The 21,095-nt window shown below is 38.5% G+C and overlaps 1 protein-coding gene across 2 annotated transcripts in view; it reads right to left on the bottom strand.

Annotated features, from left to right (window-relative positions):
* Nucleotides 1-549: 549 nt before the first annotated feature.
* The window catches only part of mtss1 (MTSS I-BAR domain containing 1), a 74,546-nt gene continuing 54,000 nt past the window's right edge, over nucleotides 550-21,095 (bottom strand). Inside the window, exons 7-14 of one of the 2 annotated variants that reach the window (XM_040003674.1) lie at nucleotides 14,962-15,119; nucleotides 14,744-14,851; nucleotides 13,684-13,781; nucleotides 12,992-13,067; nucleotides 10,215-10,343; nucleotides 8,001-8,151; nucleotides 7,475-7,501; nucleotides 550-6,182 (exon numbers count right to left, since the gene is read on the bottom strand). In XM_040003674.1, the coding sequence (XP_039859608.1) occupies nucleotides 5,035-6,182; nucleotides 7,475-7,501; nucleotides 8,001-8,151; nucleotides 10,215-10,343; nucleotides 12,992-13,067; nucleotides 13,684-13,781; nucleotides 14,744-14,851; nucleotides 14,962-15,119 (1,895 nt within the window). In that variant the 3' untranslated portion in view covers nucleotides 550-5,034. The remainder of the gene's footprint in view (nucleotides 6,183-7,474; nucleotides 7,502-8,000; nucleotides 8,152-10,214; nucleotides 10,344-12,991; nucleotides 13,068-13,683; nucleotides 13,782-14,743; nucleotides 14,852-14,961; nucleotides 15,120-21,095) is intronic. The other variant, XM_040003683.1, reaches the window with a different exon arrangement.

Here is a 21,095-nt window from a genome sequence, read left to right as displayed (position 1 = left end):
CAGCATGCTAAGAGCTAATGTTGTGTCAGGAGTATAATATAGCCATTTGCATCCTGGATGCAGTTTGGACTTTACCATGAAAATAAAAATAAGTGGTCATATCCTCGCTCCTAAGGTGTTATAGACGACTCCACCATTCTCCTCCTCCCTTCACACAATGAAATCAGCTGATTTGACAAAAAAGCATTTTTTAATGTTTTTTCTTTTTTACTGCCCATCATTCAGATTATTGAGGATCCTTTCAATAAATTCAATAAAAAACACAACTGTAATCGCTTTTTACTCGTCCGCCACTTCACTGGTCCTACAGAAGCACAGGTACCACTGCTTTTGCATGGCAGCGTGAACATTACAGGATAAATCATGCTGAGCTTCTGTAGTAGGGCAAACAAATACGCAGAACAGGGCCCCTTTAGGATACATATCTTCTGATGTGGGTGGGGCTTCTGTCCTGAGGTGACCAAAATAGGGATATATGCTATTAATGACATCATACAGTTGTAAGAGTAGAAGAGAACTAAAGCACTTTGAGATTTTGGCTCTTGGTGATTACTTGTAAAAATGTTGAACTCTTTATTTGAAACTTTGGCCATGTTTAACATTAACATCCATCCCACTAACAGAATATATAAATGGCAGAAAATAAGGAACAGCGTAAAGGGTCCCTTTTGAGGACACTGTTATGTGTGTTCGCTGTACTCCGTGGAAAGGATTTTGTATTTGTACCCCACACACGCCTAAATCACACCCCAGAGGATCATGTGAGAGCACTTCAGTTAGAGGAGGTGCTGGCTGGTACTGTAAATGATAAAGTAGCTGCAATACAACAAAAATAAGGACAAAAACAAAAGATGAATGTTTACTTGCAGTGTTTGACCAAAGTTATCAGAACTGCTTATTTTGTAGAGTTTCAGCTCTATGAATAGCTGTCAGCAGTCCTTCAGTTTTCTGCATATTGAACTTTTTATAGAAACAGAGCACTCCTACAGTAAATTTATACTGTTACAGGTGTAAAGAGTACAGTAAACAGAACACAGACAAAAGAAAATACCAGAACCAATCAGCATCAGCATTATTATTATTATTATTGTTGTTGTTGATCCCACAGCGAGCGTCAAAACATGAAGAACAGAACATGTCTACATTCTCTTGGTTTATATCATCTAGATGTCCTTTCAGTCCTTCTGTTTAACAGTCTGATGTCCAATCAGGTATCAGATCCTCAAAGACCTGGAAGTTCACTGGGTTTCCTCCTTTAAAGCTTTTCTACAAAAAAAATATGATGAGCGACGATCACTGGCAGCGTCAGATCCAACCACGTCATCAGATCAATAATAAATCAACAAAATAAAAGTACAATCAGGATACGTATACGTACATCTTTATATAGATTTATAGACTTAGATCTCTCCCAGGAATAGAAGCACTAATATATACATACACAACTGCTGTGGGGCTCATTGGGTCCAATCAAAAAGAGAGGCTTAAAGACGAATCAGAATGAAGCTGCAGGAAGTCTTAAAATACACAAAAGTCTCTCCGGGAACTGACCAGGACCAGCTGACCACAGAGCAGACTGCATTTCCCAGCATGCAGCAGGTCTCTCACAGGCAGCTTCAAAGTAGAACTTTAGAAATACTGAGGCCCAGAGCTCCTCGCACCAAAGAAATTAGGAGCTACGAACCAAAATAAAAAATTTACCAGTTGAATTAACTTAAATTTTTCTGCTCTAATGTCGTCTCAGCAGTTTCAGGTATAATTTTGGTGGAAAGTATCATAATTGCTATCATGTTAGAATTTTCTGTCCAATAGGCACAGACTGTACATAAAAGATGGATGTAGCCTCTGAAATCACCCACTGCTGGCACGAGCAAGAGGGCAATCTGAGAATCCCAGAAACACTGCACAGCTTAAACTAACCCTCACTTTGCTTTATGAGACTAATAGGAAGAACAATTAAAATGAAAATAACGTTGTATTCAAAGCAGTGACAGAGCCCAACAACTCATCAGGAAAGGGAGATCACAGATAAGTAAGAAGTATGGTTGTTTGTCCACAGACTTCTTTTTCTAACATTTGTCCCCCGTGTTGGCTGTTAGCGAGAATGCAGGTATTCACTTAAACATAGAAGCTACGTCCATGTTTTATATAAATTTTAAACCAAAATTTTAAGTTTTAAGAATCAGAGAAAATAATTTATTAGAATGTAAAATTTTGAGGTAAGAATTAAAACAATGTGGAAAAATTTATAATTCATTAATCAATTATTAAAAAAAAAAAAAAAAAGACCCCCCAACACAAAAAGAAAAAAAAAACTTTTTCTTTGATTTCTAAAATTGTAATTTGATTATTTATGGATTTTGGACATTTGACTGTTTTGTGCCATTTCCTGATCTTTTATAAACCTAATTATTGTTGGATTAATCAACAGAAGAACTACCACATTAAATTATTATAAAAGTAATCAGCTGTTGCTCCAACAAAAATTATTTTAACCACTCAAATTCGCCTAATCTTTAACTGAGGACAATCTGAGTCCAACATGCTAACAGCTCACAAATGAAGAAGATGGGCAACTTTTAGAAGCAACACATCGGTTTAGCAGCTGTATTAGCAGGAAACACCCAAGTAATGAGGCTGCCATGGTAAAAATATGCTAAGCTACAAATTATTTCTTTAGTCAACTTTTATTAACCTGCACTTGATGCTATATTTTTCTGGTTCAAGCACAGGAAGTGAGCGCCCCCAATTTCTCATGGCCTTAGACTGAAGTGCATCAGAAGACAAAACTCCAGGTTAATTACTGAAAACATCTGAGGTGTGACTTAAAGGACTATAAACTAAAAAACAAAATAAAACAAAAACAAAACAGGGAATAAAAAATAAAATAAAGAGACTCATAAGATTTAGAAGGTCATGATTAGCAGAGGTAAACATTTTACCAAATTGGAACAAAGATCAAAAATAGAACCAGCTATTTCAGTCCAACCAAACTCTGTAGAAAAAATGTTTAATTTAAAGTTACGACAGTTTGAGGCTCAGCAGCATTTTATCCGAGTTGATTACAGTAAATCAACTAAAACGAATGTTTCAGAGATATTTCAGTGGGTGGAGTTGAATTGAAAACTTCAAGCAAAACCTAAACTTCACTGAATATAGCAGATCCTTTGTTTATAGAAACTAATTTGAAAATTGTTTGTCTAAATGATAAAAGCATAGTGCTATAAGTAGCTTCTGAATTTTCCAATAGTCAATATGGAAAAATCACAAGGTCTTTGTCGATACTCAAAAACAATTTTTAAACCTGTAACTAGAGCTGAAAAAATAACTTAGTTTAATATAATCTGAGTAATTTAGAAAAACGAGACATTTTTTATGGTTTTCTCACATTTTATATAATAATATAACTCTTTTTAAAAATCGAAATAATTGTCAAGTTACATCTGCTCCTGATGCCCTTCAAACATAACTTCAGCATAACTTTTACTACTGGTGAATAAAACTGTATTATTCAATGTTCCTCGTGCCAACATGTTAGCTGTGCTTAAATCCGCATCATTGATGTCCTATAACTATACAGGGGAACAACAACAAGGAGGACTCCTTAAAATATTGTAACCAGGATATGCACACTCATCAAGTGGACTTCAAAGCCACATAACATGAATTATCACGACATGGCCTACAAACCACCCAGATTCAGTCATGCATTTACAGAAGACACCAGAATAAACTGATGCATAGGTTCTGTGGGTTCCAATAATAGTGGAAATAAAGAGAACTACAAACAATTACTTTAAAGTTGTTTTGGATTAATGTATATGTTGGTCACCAAGTAACAAGAAACGCCAAAAACCTATTTCTTGGTATTCATGTAGTATCTTGTCCACAATATCTCTTTAACAAAATGATGTTTAAAGCATTCTTGTTGATGCAAATATCTGTGTAAATAAATCTAAAGACTAAGTCTAGACTAAATCTAAGTCTTGAAACATGGCAGCGTTTACCTTATAAAGTACATTCAAACCATCAGTCCCCTGTGGTAGTTTTGTTCTACAGTTCAGCTCATCATAGCCAGCTATGTTTAGCAAAAATGCAACCCACATTTGTCAAGCCGCTTCTTCTGAAACATCAGTGTTGCCTCATAAAGTTGCCAACAAACCGCTGTCTATTTGTGATTTTTGCTCTAAAAAAAATTTGATGCTTATTTACACAGCAAACCAGAGTTTTTCCCCACAGTAACATTTTTCATTGTATTCCACAAACTCTCACGTTCAGAGGAAACATTTGGAGTCCCAGGAGTGGCACAAATCTCCAATCTAAGGTAAGAGCAACCAAGTGACCTCAGACCATGTGCCACTTAAAAAAAAACAACCCAGTCCTTGTGTCCTCAAACTCTTTCTTGTTCCACCTTATTTAAATCTAAAGCCAGATGCAAAGTCACGAGTGTTAGCATTTGGCTCTTTGAGATGACCAGAAACCAACTAAATACTCAGATCAAATACACCAGACAATCACTGACCCCGAGTCAGTAAATTCGAAACTCCACGATCATGGTTCAACCACTGTGAGTCCACTGAACTGATAAACCCCGCCATCCTGGGAGACTAGGCAGAAAGCAAATCAAACACAGCCAGGCCAAAGACGCTAACAGCTTCCTGTTCTGCCTAATGACATTTTTTGACCAGGAAGTGAGTACCAACTAAAATAATCAAATCAAAAGTTCTTTCTGTAAGACTGAGTCACACAAAAACTTTATCCACAATCAAAATGCATGAAAAAAAAAAAAGGCAAAAAGACGGTTGCTGCAACAACAGAAAAGTCTCAAAAATGCTTAAAACATCAATTTAAAAGGGCAATCAAGTAAATTTATAAAATAAAACAAGCAATGTTGAGTTCCAGCGAAAAAAATCAATCTGTCAACACTTTCAAAGTGTGTTTGAGTTTTCTCTGTGCTGACACACTCTGATATCTCTTCAGAAACCAAACTAAACTTAACAGTTTAGCAGAGAAATAAAAATATGCTGGTCAGCCTCATTTGTGATTGGTTGGAGGGGGTAGGAGAGGGGCAGAGCGATCATTGGTGATGGTCCTTCTGAGCTTTACTCCTCTAAGAAGGGTCAACATGTTTCTGTTGCCTCCTCCATCTCCTTCTTCTTCTTCTTCTTCTAGGGTGACCTGCACAGGGTTTTGGTCCTGGCTGGAGGGTGGAGGAGCCTGGGGCTGGTAGTTGATGTTGTTGGGCACACCGGAGGGCTCTGCCTGAGTAGTGTAGGCCTGGTGCTGCTGTTGCTGCTGCTGGAACAGCTTCTGTTTCTGCTGCTGGTTCAACTGCAGCTGATACTGATCGTGCTGAGGCTGCAGCTGCTGGGCTTGCTGAATCTGGGGCTGTTGGAACTGCAGCTGCTGCTGATGTTGAAACTGCTGCTGAATCTGTTGCCATTGCTGGAACTGTTGCTGCTGCTGGAACTGTTGCTGCTGAATCTGTTGCTGCTGAATCTGTTGCTGCTGAATCTGTTGCTGCTGAATCTGTTGTTGTTGCTGGAACTGTTGGATCTGGAATTGCTGGTTGTGCTGTTGCTGTGGTTGACTGTATTGCTGATGTTGCTGGTATTGCCTCTGTTGCTGTTGTTTGACACTGTTCCCTCCCTCAGATGGCAGTGAAGGAACAGTGGGTACGGGCACTGGGATGGGCATCTGGCCTGGGACAATCTGGTAGTATGGGGAGGAGGAGGGTGGTAAAGCACTAAGGCTCTGGGTGGAGGTGCAGAGTTTACTGTGACCTAAACCTACAGAAGAGGGCACTTTGAAAACGTTCTCATCGCTTCCGTTGGTTCCGCCGAGGGCTTTGAGTGGAACCTGTGGGGTGGAGATGGGGATGGGAACCCCACCACTGATTGTTCCTCTGCGAAAAGGTGGCTTAGATGAAGGTTTGCGCCTGATGGTTGCCGTGTGGGATGGCATCTGGCGGTTAGACACACCACTCAAGTCGGACTCAGCCAATAGGCTGACAGTAGAGGCAGGACGCTTGGAGTGGATGAACTCCCGGTACTGGAATCTGAGGTCGGAGTTTCTCGGGATGGTCGATGACTTGTCGAAATCTGACTGGCTGTTGCCGTGGGAGAGGTGATGTAAGGAGATAGAGTCAGTGTCTCCGTGGAGAGAGATGGACTCATAGTCGACTGCAGAGATGGGGAGAGAATGTTAAAATGTTAGTTGCTCTGCTTTCAGGCAGACCTTTCATTACCTCTGGATTATCTCAGTGACATTTCTTTTTTTTTGTAAAGGGTTCTCATCTGCTCACCTGACAGACAAACAACAGAAGCAGCAGGAGCACATAATCACATCAGTGACTCACTGTCATGTTTGTGAATGAACAATTAGGGGATGCATCATTGTGGAAACTCTTATCAAACAAAAACAGGGCAACATGCAACCTAATTACTTTTAAAACGCATGCAAAACTCCAGTTCAATGTTCCAAATAATAAGGTTAAAAACAGACGGCAATTCATGGCAACGACATTAAATTTGAAAAGGTCAAACACACACACAGACACACACAGGAGGAAGTAAATTACAGACAAAGCAGCTGAATTTGTTTCTAATGTTCTGTTTGTTTTGGGTTCCAAAATTAAGTAAAAAAAAAAGGGACTACGTAATTTAAATGCTTCTGGCAGCTTCTCATCTGCTAGCATCAACACCAGAAATATGAAATGTGAGTAATTAATGTCTTCTCTTTGCAAGCAAGTGTGATGGGAGAAACCTCAGTCTCCTATAAGCTGGGTGACTAAGCTAAAAAAAATATAAATAAATAAATTCCATACCTGGATTAACGTTGTATCCAAAAATGTATTAATTAACTTAATGGGTAAAATAAACAATGTCAGCTTGTCCGCCTGATGCCCTCACAGCAGTGTCACAAGATTTAGCCAACTTTTACATCACTTTATACTTTGATACAAAAGAAGCTTTATTTATTTATCTATTTATTTATTTTAAAGGATCTGCTGGGTAAGCAAGAAGTGACTATCCAGAGAAGTGTTGCCTCCTGGGCACCATGCTTCACAAGTGAATCTTCAATAATTTGCTGATGTTTAAAATCGCAGTCCTGAAGCCTAGAAAATGCTTATGTTTTGTAACACTAACACCGTAAAAGTGGGAAGAGAGATTTTATTTTCCTTGTGCTTGATAACTGAGATAACAGGAGGAAACTGCAGCCACTAATGATTAGGTTATTAAAATTGGCCATACAAGTGCCCTGACAGGCACCAAAATTAATAATTTTATCGTTGCCAAAAAGATTCTAATATTTGAAAATAAGGACAATGTTTATTGCTTCTTTTAAATAAACAGTGCTCTTTCAGCTGATGTAAGATCTTTAATAGATGAACCAAAAGTAGATTTAATGGTATGTTGGACGTGACATAAGCAGACAGACAGGCAGGCAGATATACAGGCAGTCAGAGACCTACCATAGATAGGAGGATCTCTCTTTACAGCTGGAAGAGAAGGAAGGCAGTTTAACCAAGAAAACACAAAACTACTCAAAGAAATACAACAGGAAAAGAAGTAAAGATGAGCTGATACACCAGAAAAGCACAGAAAAAACAAGTGAACAGCAGGCAGGTCAAGAGAGTCAGTTTCACTGTCAGAAATCAGAAATGACACCCACTAAAGGGTAAATCCGAGAAATTCAGCCAGACAAGCAGCAATTCACACCAAGGTTATGGCTCCATGAGAGAATGGGTTTCCATTTTCATAATAAACACAACATCTAATTGCTTTATTGTTGGCGGTGCTGCTGCCACTTTAGGTTGTATTTGGATCACATGATGTTCGTCTCGGCCACATAGTTGTTTCAAACAGCTTTTAATCAAGAGCTCAATTAGATTTTCTATTATCTCTAGGACAAAAACAACAGCAACAAAAAAATCCTAACAGCACAGTGAGCTGTGTTTAGTATAAATATAAAGAAGTGTTGTGCTTTAATGTACTCACTGTGGGTGTGTATAGTGTCCTCGGAGCAGGACGGGGTGGTTGTTTGGGTGCTATAGCCGCTGGAACAGTGCAGAGAATCTCTGCTGCTTCTCGGGGCGTCAGAATTCAGCGCACCCAGTGACAATGCCAGCTGATCCTGGGCCAAGCAGTGCTAAAGGAGTGAAAGAAGGAGACGGATGAGGTTACAACTTTTCAACTAATGAAAGATCTATATACTCCCGCAAGATCATGCTTCTCATTCACTGTTGACCATCCAGCGGTCAAAGCTTCTGTCCAAAGTGACATCCGCAAAACTTTTGTCAAGCTTTTGAAAGTGTGGTTGGAGGAGAGGGGGTGTTTGTGTTATTTTATGTAAATATTTTAAACGTATTCAGCATTAATTTTTAGCAACCCTTTTATTTATTTTTTTAATAATAAACTACTTTGGATTGAAAAGTGCTATAAAAATAAAATTCAATAGCAGAAATAGGACAGAAAGGCGTTTTCTTGGCTCATAATCGGCCTTCAGGGATTGTGACGAGGTAAATAAGCACAATATAGTAAAGGCAGTGCATTTAGATCATAATCATGATTGCAAAAGCTGCCAGAGAGGACAGGATTAAAAAAATAAAATAAAAATACGTTTTATTTAACGTTTCATTTTTTAAAGTGTTAACATTCTGTAAATGTTTTCATTATTTCCAGCCAAAACAACTTGAGACACCAAAAATTCCTCTATGGAGGAAAATCCCTGTAAAAGAGCTTTTGCATATGATCAACCTAGCTAACAAACAAAGCTAACAAAGTGGCTCACAACTTTGTTAGTTTTGAGACTTTTTAAATAATCTATGCTCGTCCTCTGCCTCCTGCTGGGTTATCAATATGCCTGCATGTTCAGGGCTCCAGGTAAAATAAGTTCAGGTGTCTTTTAATTCATAAAGTCAATTAGTGATGTATGTAATTTGAGTATTTGGAACAAGTTTTTTTATTTATTTATTTTTTTTGCTTTAGAGAAAAACCACAGGAGCAGCCCGCTCTGAATGTCATCTTTGTAATTTTAACTCCATGACTGTCAGACTCAGAACATCACCTGTGCGTTTAACCACAGGATGTTTGCACAAGAACCACCAACCACCTTTTAGAGCCTGTTTAGCACCAAAAACACCAGTTCACCACAAGGATCTGTATGCTGGCTGAGAACATCAACTGTGACAATTTCACACAGATGAAATACAAAGAACTTCTCTTTTTTCCCCGAAGCACTTAAACTGTCACAGTGGAGTGCCGTAACAGCACCTCCTGGTTCTTCCTGTCACTCCCTGAAAGCAGGAAGCAAGAACGTGGGAGGACAAAGAAAAGGAGGAAAGCAAAACAGACAAGGTACTGATAACAGTAGAAAGAAACAAAAGAGAAGAGGAGCCGCCATAAGATTAGGGGTGCAGATCATTTTAGTCCTCTGATCTCCTGCTGCCCTCTGGTGGATGATTTGGTTATTTTAAAGATCCAATTCCGCTGTTTTTGAACTCTATAATATACCATTGAAAATACACTTGCATGCATTTTCTGACTTTTATTTATTATGTTTTGTTTTAATAAACAGTTTTTCTTAGTTCATTGACTGGATCAGTAAACAAAAAATATAAACGTAAAATAAACTCGTGTCTTCAGGGATGTTTAGTACAGTATTATTTTACTTTAATATTTATCATTAGTTTTGATTTTTAATTCGTTCTCGGGAATTTTTTTGTTACAGTTCCATTTCATTTCAGCAATTTCCACAGTGGTTTTTCTCATTTTAATTCAGCTCTTATTAGTTTGTGGGTTTTTTGTTGTTTTATTTAAACAGAAATTTCAATACATTCATGTATTGTTTTGTATTTTTCTTTTAATTTCTATTTAGCTTTTTATTAGTTTTTCACTTTAGTGTTGTTTGTTTGCTGCTACAGCTTTGATGTTTAAAAATGTTTAATATTTTGGGTTTTTGTTTTAACATTTGTGTTGTGAGTGTTGCAGGTTTACATTATAATACACAAACAACCCTCCCAGTCTCAATAAAGATGGCATCAATTCCTTCCGTATGCTTTCCAAGCAAACACAGTTTGTTTGTTGTTTTTTTAAATTATTTTAGACAGCACACAAATACTGTTTCAGTTAGTTTCATGTAGACTGAAAGATACAGATGAGATTTTACAAGAACAATCACCAGAATCTAAATATGCTTTCTGTGGGTTTTACCTTTCCAGATGCAGACATGGCGCGAGCTCGCTCTCCATGTATGTAGGCATTGTGTGGAGGGGCCAAGAGGCCGTTCTCCGCCCCTCCAGTTCCCCCAGAGGCCAGCTGATTGGTGGACCCAACTGAATCCTGTCATTAAGAAACCAAGTCAGAGCGGATCAAAGGTACAAATCATCAAATGTAGAATCACAAATCAACCACAGAGAGTACAGAGAGTATAGTTCTGTTCAGCCATCATAAAAGTCTCTGGTGGAAAGAAATTGACAGAATATACATTTGTAATAAAAGCTTGTAACTTACATCCATGTCAGCACAGCCATCAGTTTTAATCAGATGTGTAAGAAACAAGCTCTATTTTCTATATATCAGACTTGCATAATGGCTGCTGATGTTAGACCATCAACACGACATGTTAGCAGTTCAGCCAGCGTTTTACTGAGAGAAACATCACACAGAAAATACTTATTTGTCATTTTAAAAATATCAATAAAAGCTCCTCATTCAACAGCAACATGAACCCTTAATGATTTTGTTCTTCTTCACATAATTTTGAGATAATTTCCTCAATTTAAAACAAACTTTTTTTTTTTTTAAATTAAATAAAAATTTTATTACAGGACGACTGACAAGACACCACTGACAGCAATAATGACACCAGTTTAAAAGGCCATTACGCCAAAATTCAAGAACAGAAAGGGTGACTTAGCGGCGGGAGACAAATAACAGGTATTTGAGATAAGGAGAAGGCTTGCTTTTGAGGTGGGATGAAGCAATCGTGTTATTTATTAAATAACAGTGTTAACAAGGAAAAAAGTAAAATAAATATGTCACGTTTGGCTTTGTGTAAAGCCATTAGTGGACGGGTTTGATTGTTTTTTCTTTTTTTTAAATAAAACAAATTATTACATTCACTGCTACTGAAAATAAGGAGTGGGATGTTATGAATCTTTTAAATGTCCAGGTGATCGTATATCAAAAATATATCATGGGCAGTTTTTTAGAATTCCTAATCCAAAAATCCAACATCAACTAAGCTAAAATGACCACAGCATTTCCAGCTAAACTCCTGGCTTAGAGAAAGCAGTCAGGGAAGAGACCTTTTTTGTGCTCCTGAGAGCTTGACCTTAAAAAAACAAAACTCTAAAGAAGTGTCGTTTTGAGTCTAAAAGCTATCAAGAAAAGTAAGGGTTTTTTTTAATTGAATATTAGTACAGTACTTAACTGTAACACATAAATCTGAAACATAAGCATAAAAAAGTTGACACAAAACCACTTTTAAAGAGAATGAAAAAAAGAAAAGAAAAGACACTGATAAATAAACAAATACTGCAAATACTCACACAATTACAGTCCCTAGAACTGTACTTGTGAAAGCTCAGAAACATTTTTTATGGAATGGGATCAAGAATTACGTCTAAAATTACAACAAAATGGATTTGAGATATGAGGTCCATCCTGGGACACTGAGGGTGGAGGAGGCCGTAGACAATTAAAGGTGAAACTGAAGGTGTGAGCTGATGAAAAAATGTGGAATTAAAAAAAAAAACAAAAGAGGTAAAATAGCTGGAGCCAATGTGACATTGAAACCAGATTCACACCAATGGAAGACAAAAGGGTCAAAATCACAGGACGGCACTCGGGTGGTCGGGAGGAATGTAATAGTTATATAGTTTTTTCCTCACAGTTTTCAAATCCCTGCGGCTAAAGCGGCGACTCTGAGCGGGGCGGTGGCCATAGCCAGCTGCGTAACCATAGCGACCACGGCTGCCGTGACGGCCGAGGCGAGAGGGGGAGTTCCCTTCGCTGAGAGATCGACCGCTTTCATCGCAGCCGGTGAGCAGATAGGGGGAGGAGCAGCGCTACACACAGGAAAGGGTTAGAGTGGCATGTGTTTGTTTTTGTTGTTACTGTTACAAGCTTTTATTTTGAAGATCCTTAAAGCTGACAGTGTCATTTTAAAATGTGGATGAAGCCTGAAGAATGTGGAGTGTACAGCATTGCAGGAATGGTATATTTAAGTGAAATGCACCTTTAAAGATATTGAAAATATTTGACCAGAATTTGCTTTATTTATTGCGGAAATTTGATTTAAAACTATAAAGTATATAAGTTTGAATGAAATAAGAGTATCTTAATATCTCTGATGTACAGTATATGGCTAGAAATATATGGACACCCCCAAATGCTACACTTGTGATTTCTGGGCATTAATCTGCTGCTAACATTTGCCCACATTTGTTCCCATTCAGCCAAACAGGTTTTAAAGTCCAACAATGAGGTTGGGGGATCTGGCCTAAAGCTGAGCGCACACACACACACAACTGTCAGGCTGATTTTAAATGCACTTTGGAAGCGTCGGCCATAAGCTATTTAAGAAAGATGGACATAACCACCGTGCCCTCAGCTATATTTTGCATTTTGAACTGTCAGTACAGCATTTTTGGTGCTGCCATTTTACATATATACACCTTTTTTAGCCAAATGTTAAAATATTTGGACAAGAGGATGAAGTGATTCTCTGTTAACGTTAGCAAGCACAGTATGGATGCAGTGCAGAAAGTTCATCTGAATTAGAAGGAAGTTGCTTTCTACAATTATATAATAAAGATTTACCATTACTGTCCTGGAAATAAAAAAAACTGAGCTAAAAGACACAGGAGTGTGTGAAAAGGGATGACCATGTACTTTTGGCCACATAGTGTAAAATGTATTCTTAACAGTATTTTTGAGAACAACAGAAATAAAATTGTTGTAACAAAGGTTAAAAAGTGCGTTACCTGCATGTGTAGTCCATCCACAGCACAGCTGATAGAGTCCAAAGAGGGAACATGTCTCACTGATCCTGACTGGTAGCTATGAGGCAAAGACACAAAAATTAAGAAATGAAGAAAGAAAGAAAGAAAGAAAGAAAAAAGAAGCAGCGACTGTCTGGAATGTGAAAATCACATAATAAAGAACTTATTTAAGAATTAAAAGCCATAAACACTGCAAAACACAACAAAGTGAAAGAGGAATGAAGTTGCTGGTATAAGCTCAGTGAAAGTTTGAAATGGAGCCGAAAGCCAGTAATATAACACGCTTTGTTGTGATTGTCTGTTTACACTCTCATCCTGGACATCTCGAGTTATCACCTCTGCAGAACGTGCACACTCTCATGTGCGTCAGTCATAAAAAGGCACGACTTTATGACTGTAACTGTCCAATCTGACACTTTGATTATCACAACTCAGAAAAATATGTAGTCTGAGCCTGGATTTAACTTTGACTTGCATCAACTTGCACAGAAACAAAGTTTAAGGTGTGATTTTTTAAATATAGTGCAGTACACACAGTAAAGTTACAAACACTGTGACAAAACATCAAAATGAAAAGAAAGCAGCAATGCACACTGATATTATTAGAATGTGAAATGAAGTGATATGAAATACTGTGTGTTGTAAACTGATATCAGCTTTGGTGTGTAACCCACCTGCTGATGCTGCTCTTCCTGGAGAGAGTGTTACTGGGAGAAGCTGGAGGTGTCTGATAGGTGTAGCTGAAATCAGAACCTTTAAGGTCCAGGATCACCTGGAATACACACAAAAGACAGCTGTGGTGTTTTTCCTTTTATTTTCCAAAGTTGGGACGTTTCTACTGAAGGCATAAAGCTCAGAAATACAGGAAGTGCTGAAGCTGGAACTATATACAGTGGTGGATTAATACACATTTGCAACTCCAGTGGGTATTACCAGAACCAAGTTAGTTAATGAAAGTGTGGGTCAAAATAAACTACAGTGTGTACTTTTTTGGACAAAGATGGGCCTCCGCAGATAAACCATGCTTTGCATACATACACAGCACTTTCAGTAGAGCCAATCACTGTTGGTCGTAGTCTTTTTCTGACATTTGCTGAAAATAAGACACAAAATAAAAAAACAAAACATCATCTGCCTTGAAATTGCTAATGTACTTGGGCGGGGCCTTCCAGGCATGTTAACAGCCACCTAAATGTTTCTGGCAGCTTGAGCATTTTTTATAATCTGTCAGAGAAAACAATGTCTTCACTCTTATGTTGAAATTTAAGGTTCTTTTAATCTTTTTCATTCAAGGGGGAAAAGGAAATATTAGTATTTTTTTATGCAAATTCGTTTTTTTCTTTGGGTTTTTTTTTTTTTTTTTAATTAAATGACAAGGACCTGCTGATTAAATGGTTTGTCATGCTGGGCGACTTCTTTAGAGAAGCCCCACCTCGATGTGTTGAATTGCTTTGATCTGCAGTAAGCGGAAGAGCCACAAATCATAACCTGTTGCAAAAACTGATTTGTGTGCTGCAACATTAAGTTCACCAAGGTTGCAGAACAAGAGCTACTGTCAACTTGTCACAGCACTTGGCAATTAAAATATTTGTGGATGAGAGTCTCCCACCACAGAGAATCCAAATCTGGGGGAAACAGAGTAATAGCACTAAAAAGGTAATATTAGGCCTGCAGAGGGTGCTAGAGAAAAACTGAAAGATCACTAAGTAAAGATGGAGAAGATGGTTAAGGTACCTGCTCGCTGGCTGGTGGAAGTTTATTGGGTTCAGCTGTCAGGTTTGTCAGATCTTCCAGAATGGTCTGCAGGTGTGTCACCTCACCCAGCATGTTGATCTCATGGTCCTACAAGACAAGCTCCTTTTATTTTACTTTGCCAGGTTAGAAAAGTCTGAAAAAGTCTTGTTCTGTATCCCTCTTTCACACACACACACTCACACACACACACAACTGACCAGCACAGGCTTCAGCATGCTGACAAAACTACAGTATCGAGCTCTTTCTTCTATCAGTGCTCTGCACACAGCTCGCTTCTCGGTCTCCTCCAGCACAGCGTAGCGCACATTGACGTCCTGCAGCGCGTTGTCCAATTGTCCCCGAGCTTCATCCTTCCCTAAAACACAAACAGGAGGAACTGATGGTAGATCGGTCCAGATGATAGAAATATATGGAGACAGCAGAAATGTCTCTAGTCCAAAGCAATTCTGATATTTTAGCTTCATGATACAAATCACCAGTATTACACACACACACTCCTGGAATAAGACTCTGGATAGATGAAAAAGATTAACTCATAGCAAAATGATGAGAGGACAAGAGTATGTAGAAGAAAAGGCTCATGATAGAGCCATCGTAGAGACGGATGATGGCTCTAAACGTACAGCAAACGCAACTCAAGAAATCCTTAAGGCAAAGAAATTGACTTCTCCACTTCAGCTCATCTAAAAATGTTTTTCACTGCAGGAAGGAAAAACTGAGAATAAAATTACCACAAACAAGCAGAAACAGAAGGCAGCTGCAGTAAAGATCTCAAAAAGAATCCCAAGGAATGAAACAGCTGTGTGTGGAGGAAACCACACAGAAACTTTACATAGAAATTCATGCAAATGAATGATAGGCATCGTTTTAGTTTTCCAAACACTTTTAAACCTGTGAAAAATGCTATGTTTAAAAACCATCTGTAATTTTGTAACAGTATATACATTTATTTTGTGTAAAACCCATCAAATGAAAGCTGTGAGTCTGCACTTAATTACATTATCACCACAATGTTTCCCACTGTTTAATTTTAATTTGATTCGGCGTTAATTTGTTTTTCAAAAAATGAGGATATTATGCAAATGTCCTGATGCTTGATTACACAACAGTGAAAAAATTCCCACCACGCCATCTGTGGTAAAAACTTTCACAAATCCATCCTTAACTTTTTGATCAGCTTTCTACTGCAATATAACAACCAGCTAATGTTAAATCTAAAAATATTTGCTTTTGGTGTATTCATGGTGTGGAGGCAGTTAACCAAAGCAAGTATCACAGTTCTTATAAACAACATTAGTGCAACATCTCTTCCTTATAATGAGCAATACTGTGTGTGAAGGAAACCACACAGGCTCACAATGTGTTACCCATATGCTACCACCAGAGGGTAGAACAGCACCACATAAAAGCAGTGAAGAGACACATGCAAACACACGCACACACGCAGTCAGCTGTTTGTCACACACCCTGCCTGACCTTATGTTCAGCGCACACAGAAGGATAAGTGCCTAAAATGTGAAAATTAGTGTGGCAATGTAGGATTTCCCAGCTCAGATTAAGAGACGAGCGTTTTGTCGTTGGTTAACAGGCATCTTGCATGCTTAGAATTCCTTCAATAACGTGTCAGTAAAAGGCTCTGAGTAATTGAGGTGCTTTAGAGTGGGATGGAATTTGAGTTTGAGGAAGAGAAACGGACATTGGTTTCCCTTTCTCTGACTCCTTTGATTTGATTTACTACATTGTTTACTGGACTCTATGCCAGCATGTGAACCATACCAGGCTTGTCACATGAGTCATGAGAAGCCCTGAAACCCAGCTCACCACTGCAACAACCTCGAGTCTTTGTTAGACAATAATAGCCTTCACAAAGCTAGCCATGGGACAGTTCAGGAGTGATCTGCCTTGAAGATGATATTTTACAGTTCTGTCATCACCATTTTAGCTCTTATTCCTCCCTGTAAAGCAGACTGGGTATTATGCTTAGCTGATGCCTAAACCCTGAAACCTTTCTAATGGCCATTAGGGAGCAACTCCTTGTTAGTCCATGACAAAATTACCCTATTGCTCTATAAACTTAGGAAACACTTTCCAGGTGAAACTCTGATCTCAAATGCTGGTTTCGAGTGTCATTAAAACCAAATTATATTTTTTTTTTTACATTATGGTCCTCATTTGACTCACAAAGTAAGATAAAGCAGCTGGCCTCTTATGAGTGTGTAGTATCCCCTAGTTTCTCAATTAGAAAACACCAAGATGGCAACTGTAAAAAAAAAAAAAAAAAAAAGTCGGCTTAAAGTTTCACAACAAAACTTCGGTAACTAATGGGTGGCATCATCTTGTCTTAATCTTTGATACAGAGTCTATTCTTTTACACCGCCAGCCATTAGACCTGAAGAGGGCACATTAACTGAGATAAAGTGAGCAAAGGCTTATATATGAACAACTGAATTCAAATATGACACACAAAGTGCTGAATTGTGTTAAATGCCAAGTATTTGGTAGACTGAAATCCTAACGTCCTGGATCCTTGATTCAAAAAGCATCAACTTTTCTCCAAATTTATTCAGTCTGGTGCACTCCAAGGTTCCAATATAAAGATTACATACAAAAAACAATCCATTTAAATGCTGCATCAGCTTTCAGCTAGCTTACAATGTGCCAACTGTATCCTGCACCAGCACACACGGTCATGGCTGTTTTTATGAATATGGACTCGTCACTGACAATCATCAAAATGTAATTTTTGCCATTAAAAAAAACCCCAAAAACCAAAACACTCCTGAATACACACTTTTGAGTCAAAGAACTTTTTTTTTTTTTTCACCAGCTGACAGAAGGCTCTGTCTCTTCAGTGAACTGTGATCAAATCCGTTCCCTCATTTCTTTCTTTTCCACTCCAAACTAACAGTCTTCATGCCACACTGACAGGCTGTAGTATAAGGTCAAAGCTGCATAACTAACAGATATTTCCACGCAAGATTCTCAGCGTCTCTCCACTGGAGCCCACAAGTTTCCACATCACACTTCTGTAAGCTGCACACTGGACCTGCTTGTACGTACATGTGCTAAACTCATTTAAGGTGAGTGCAAAGAAACTTTCCCCTCTTCAGCAGACAAACGTAAAAACAGCCTTCTGGTGTCAAAACCGGCACATACGTCATTCTGCTGCGAAGTTCAAACATCCAAGTGGAGAAACAAAAAGCAAAGCACATTTTTGAGACCAAATTCTTCAGGATAATTTTCAGGATTCCCTTAAGAATCTGACCGATTTGATGCACTAGAAAGATTCTGAAACTGAAGTTAAGCTAAAATCACTTCAGGCAATCTGAAATGGTGTGTAAAAGACATGACTTAAATGTTTTATGGCATTTATAACACATGCTCCATGTGTCGCCACTGTGAGCACAAAGAAAGTCGATGTCAGTGCAAACTGCTCCTCCACAAAATTCAACAGATTTTTGATGTCACCAAAGCAATAAGGATTATTTCTGAACTGTGAATCATTCAATGTCACTGGAGGAGGAGAATGTTACAAAAACATTTCAAAGGATATGGGGGAGAATGTGACAGAGCAGAGATGTAACCAAATGAATTTTAGAAGCAAGTCTTGTCAGTCCAAAGCTCCTGGATGGATTATTTATTTATTTCTTTGTTAAAGGCAAAGGGTCAGTTTAAAAACCTTTTCCACTATAGTCTAGATTTCTACTAGAGATATGTGAAGTCACAGTATGGCTGCATTCAAAGCTCAGTACAAGTGACAACACAATCAGTATCTGTGGCTCATCCCCACAACGCAATGATGTCAAGCCTTTAAATACCCTCAAATTAAGAGGCAACCCCCTACACTGAAAATTGAAGTGGGAAGTCTGCCTCCACAGACTTGAAACTTGTATTAAGCTCTACTTTCCACATGCTTCAGCACAACACAACACACTCTTTGAGAGCAGAGGGAGGTTAACTACCAGGTTTAGTGGTACAGAAAGTCTCTCATAGATTTCCCTTCAGGAATAATTAAGTGCCACTGAGGAATAACAGAGTCTGTAGGTGTAACTGTTTGGTACAGTGTTGTCTGGTCTGAGTCTGGCGGTTCAGACCCACAGGTAGAGAGGACAAACAGAGTTCTGACCTGCAGACCACCCAACTGTGGAAACAACCACTGGATGTAAAAATGAAGCCCAGAGGCGGTGAAAGAAGTTTTCAAAGAATTCAAAGGATCATGTTTTGCAAAGCAGCAGCCTTCATGTTTCATACACAGTTTCTTCATTTTATTCTAACTTGATATTGCTCAAAGAATATCTATATAGTCTCTGACACTTTTATCTGTCAGCCTTAGATGAATTTTAGTTTGAGAACCTAAATGCAGGTAAGTTAACAAACACTATCAGTTAGGATAGATGCCACTGGGCTATATAATATAGCGAGTATTTTCATACTGACTACATTTTATTTGCAATATTTTCTTACTGAACTCCATCACTTGCAAGCAGATGATTGTTTCAAATGAAGAATTACAGCCATCTAACATCTCATATTACAGCTCACAGCCACCTGCAAAATCCCACAAACTGATCCCCGGGCTTATCTGTTCACCAGATTTCTGTTCAACTGTTCTTTAATAAAGCTTGAAATATTTTTCCAGCAAACATGGTGCAAACAAGACCTCTTTCAAACTTCAACAGCGAGAAGTAGGAAAAACAGAGACGGGGACAGCAAGTCCTGTGAAAAACAGTGAGAAGCAATTTCCACAGCCAAACACAAACCCACACACACTGAAGACTCTGTGCAGACGTTAAGCTCAACCTAAACACAGCCTGTTCCCTCAGGTGTGTGTGAGAGCATGGAGAAGACTGAGGATAATTTCACGTTGCTAACAGAAGCTCAGTGTCCGTGTGTGCTGTTAGTCTGACTTCTAGGCTCTGTGGAAACACACACAGGCTGCTGTTTCTACAAGGCTCCAGCTCAACACCCACAAAAACACAAAGACCTGAACTCAGAAGCTCCATCCTGCAAATTCATGCCGTTAAAGGTGAAACACAGTTCAGGCAAAGCTAATTCTCACCAGCTGGGAGACATAATGTAAAAACACCTCATGGATGCTTCCAAATGTAGCTCCAGCTTACCTCAATGCGTTTGAGAATTTGTTCCTGTGGCCATTTTGACATTCATTTTCTCAATCTCTAGATTTTTATGGCTTAACAATGTATAACACACAAACGAAAATGCCTCAGGCAAGCCAAAATCTAACCGAGCTAAACCTAAATTAATTCTTCTCAAGTCACACACATGTAACCTGAGAAGTTAATGAGAGGAATCTTTTTCCTCTGGACTGCACTTCCCTGTAATCATCTGTCAGTCAAACAGTATGAGGAAAGAGGTCACTTATCAGTGTGTGGAGCTGCTTCCACACAAGCTGCAGTGAATATTGTCTTTGTAAACTGCAACAGCATGGCTGAATAGTGCATTTTTATTTTTGTACAACAATAAGACTTAATGACACAAAAGAATAGACTAAATCAGGCAGCGGTTGCAGTAAATGCAAGGTTAAATAATGAATGATCAGGCCCCATCATATCTTATAGTATCATATTATCTCTGGAGCACTTAACTCTCTAAGTGCAGCCTTGTGGCTCTTATAGTTTGCAAAGTAGAACTAGTTGCAGAGCTTCAGCTATCAGACACCTCTCCTGTGGAACCAGGTCCAAGTCTGGCTTCAGGAGACAGACACCCTCTCTACTTCTGAAAATAGGCTTCAAACTTTCCTTTTAATTTACAGATAAAGTTGGATCAGGAGACCTTGAACCATCCCTTAGTTATGCTGCTATAGGCTCAGACTACTACTCTTTTCACCGCCCGTGTGTTTATATGCTGTTAATGCATGTCATTAACTTTTGTCTCCTCTTTCCTTTAATTTGTATTTTGGCCTCATCGCTCCATGATCCCATTTCTTTATCTTTCCTCTTACCCCCAAAACCAGCCGTTGCACAACACTCCCCCTTTACTGTGCCTGGTTCTGAAGTGTCTACTTATTCAAAGTAAGATCATGTGACCATTGGGGTTTTCTCACCAATGTTGTAGGGTATTTATCTTCCCATATGTTAAGTGCATTGATGTAACTGTTGCTCTAAACTGCTGCTATAAAGATCAAAAATATAAATACAAATACAAAAGTGTGAAAAGGTAAATGCAGATGTGGAAGATATTCGTATTACTGTATACAACTTTACTAATTGTAAAAAATACAGAATCCCAAAAGGGAAAAGCAGCTGTGGGCAGCTATAAAACGAATTATTCTTTGTATTAAATGCAATTATTGTGTCTAAAATATGGTTAA

Source organism: Simochromis diagramma, unplaced genomic scaffold (genome assembly GCF_900408965.1).
Source record: "Simochromis diagramma unplaced genomic scaffold, fSimDia1.1 OVJJ01000320.1, whole genome shotgun sequence".
In the NCBI taxonomy this organism is placed as follows: Eukaryota; Metazoa; Chordata; class Actinopteri; order Cichliformes; family Cichlidae; genus Simochromis; species Simochromis diagramma.
Note: the sequence above shows the minus strand (reverse complement) of the source record. Positions and strands in the feature narration are given on the sequence as shown.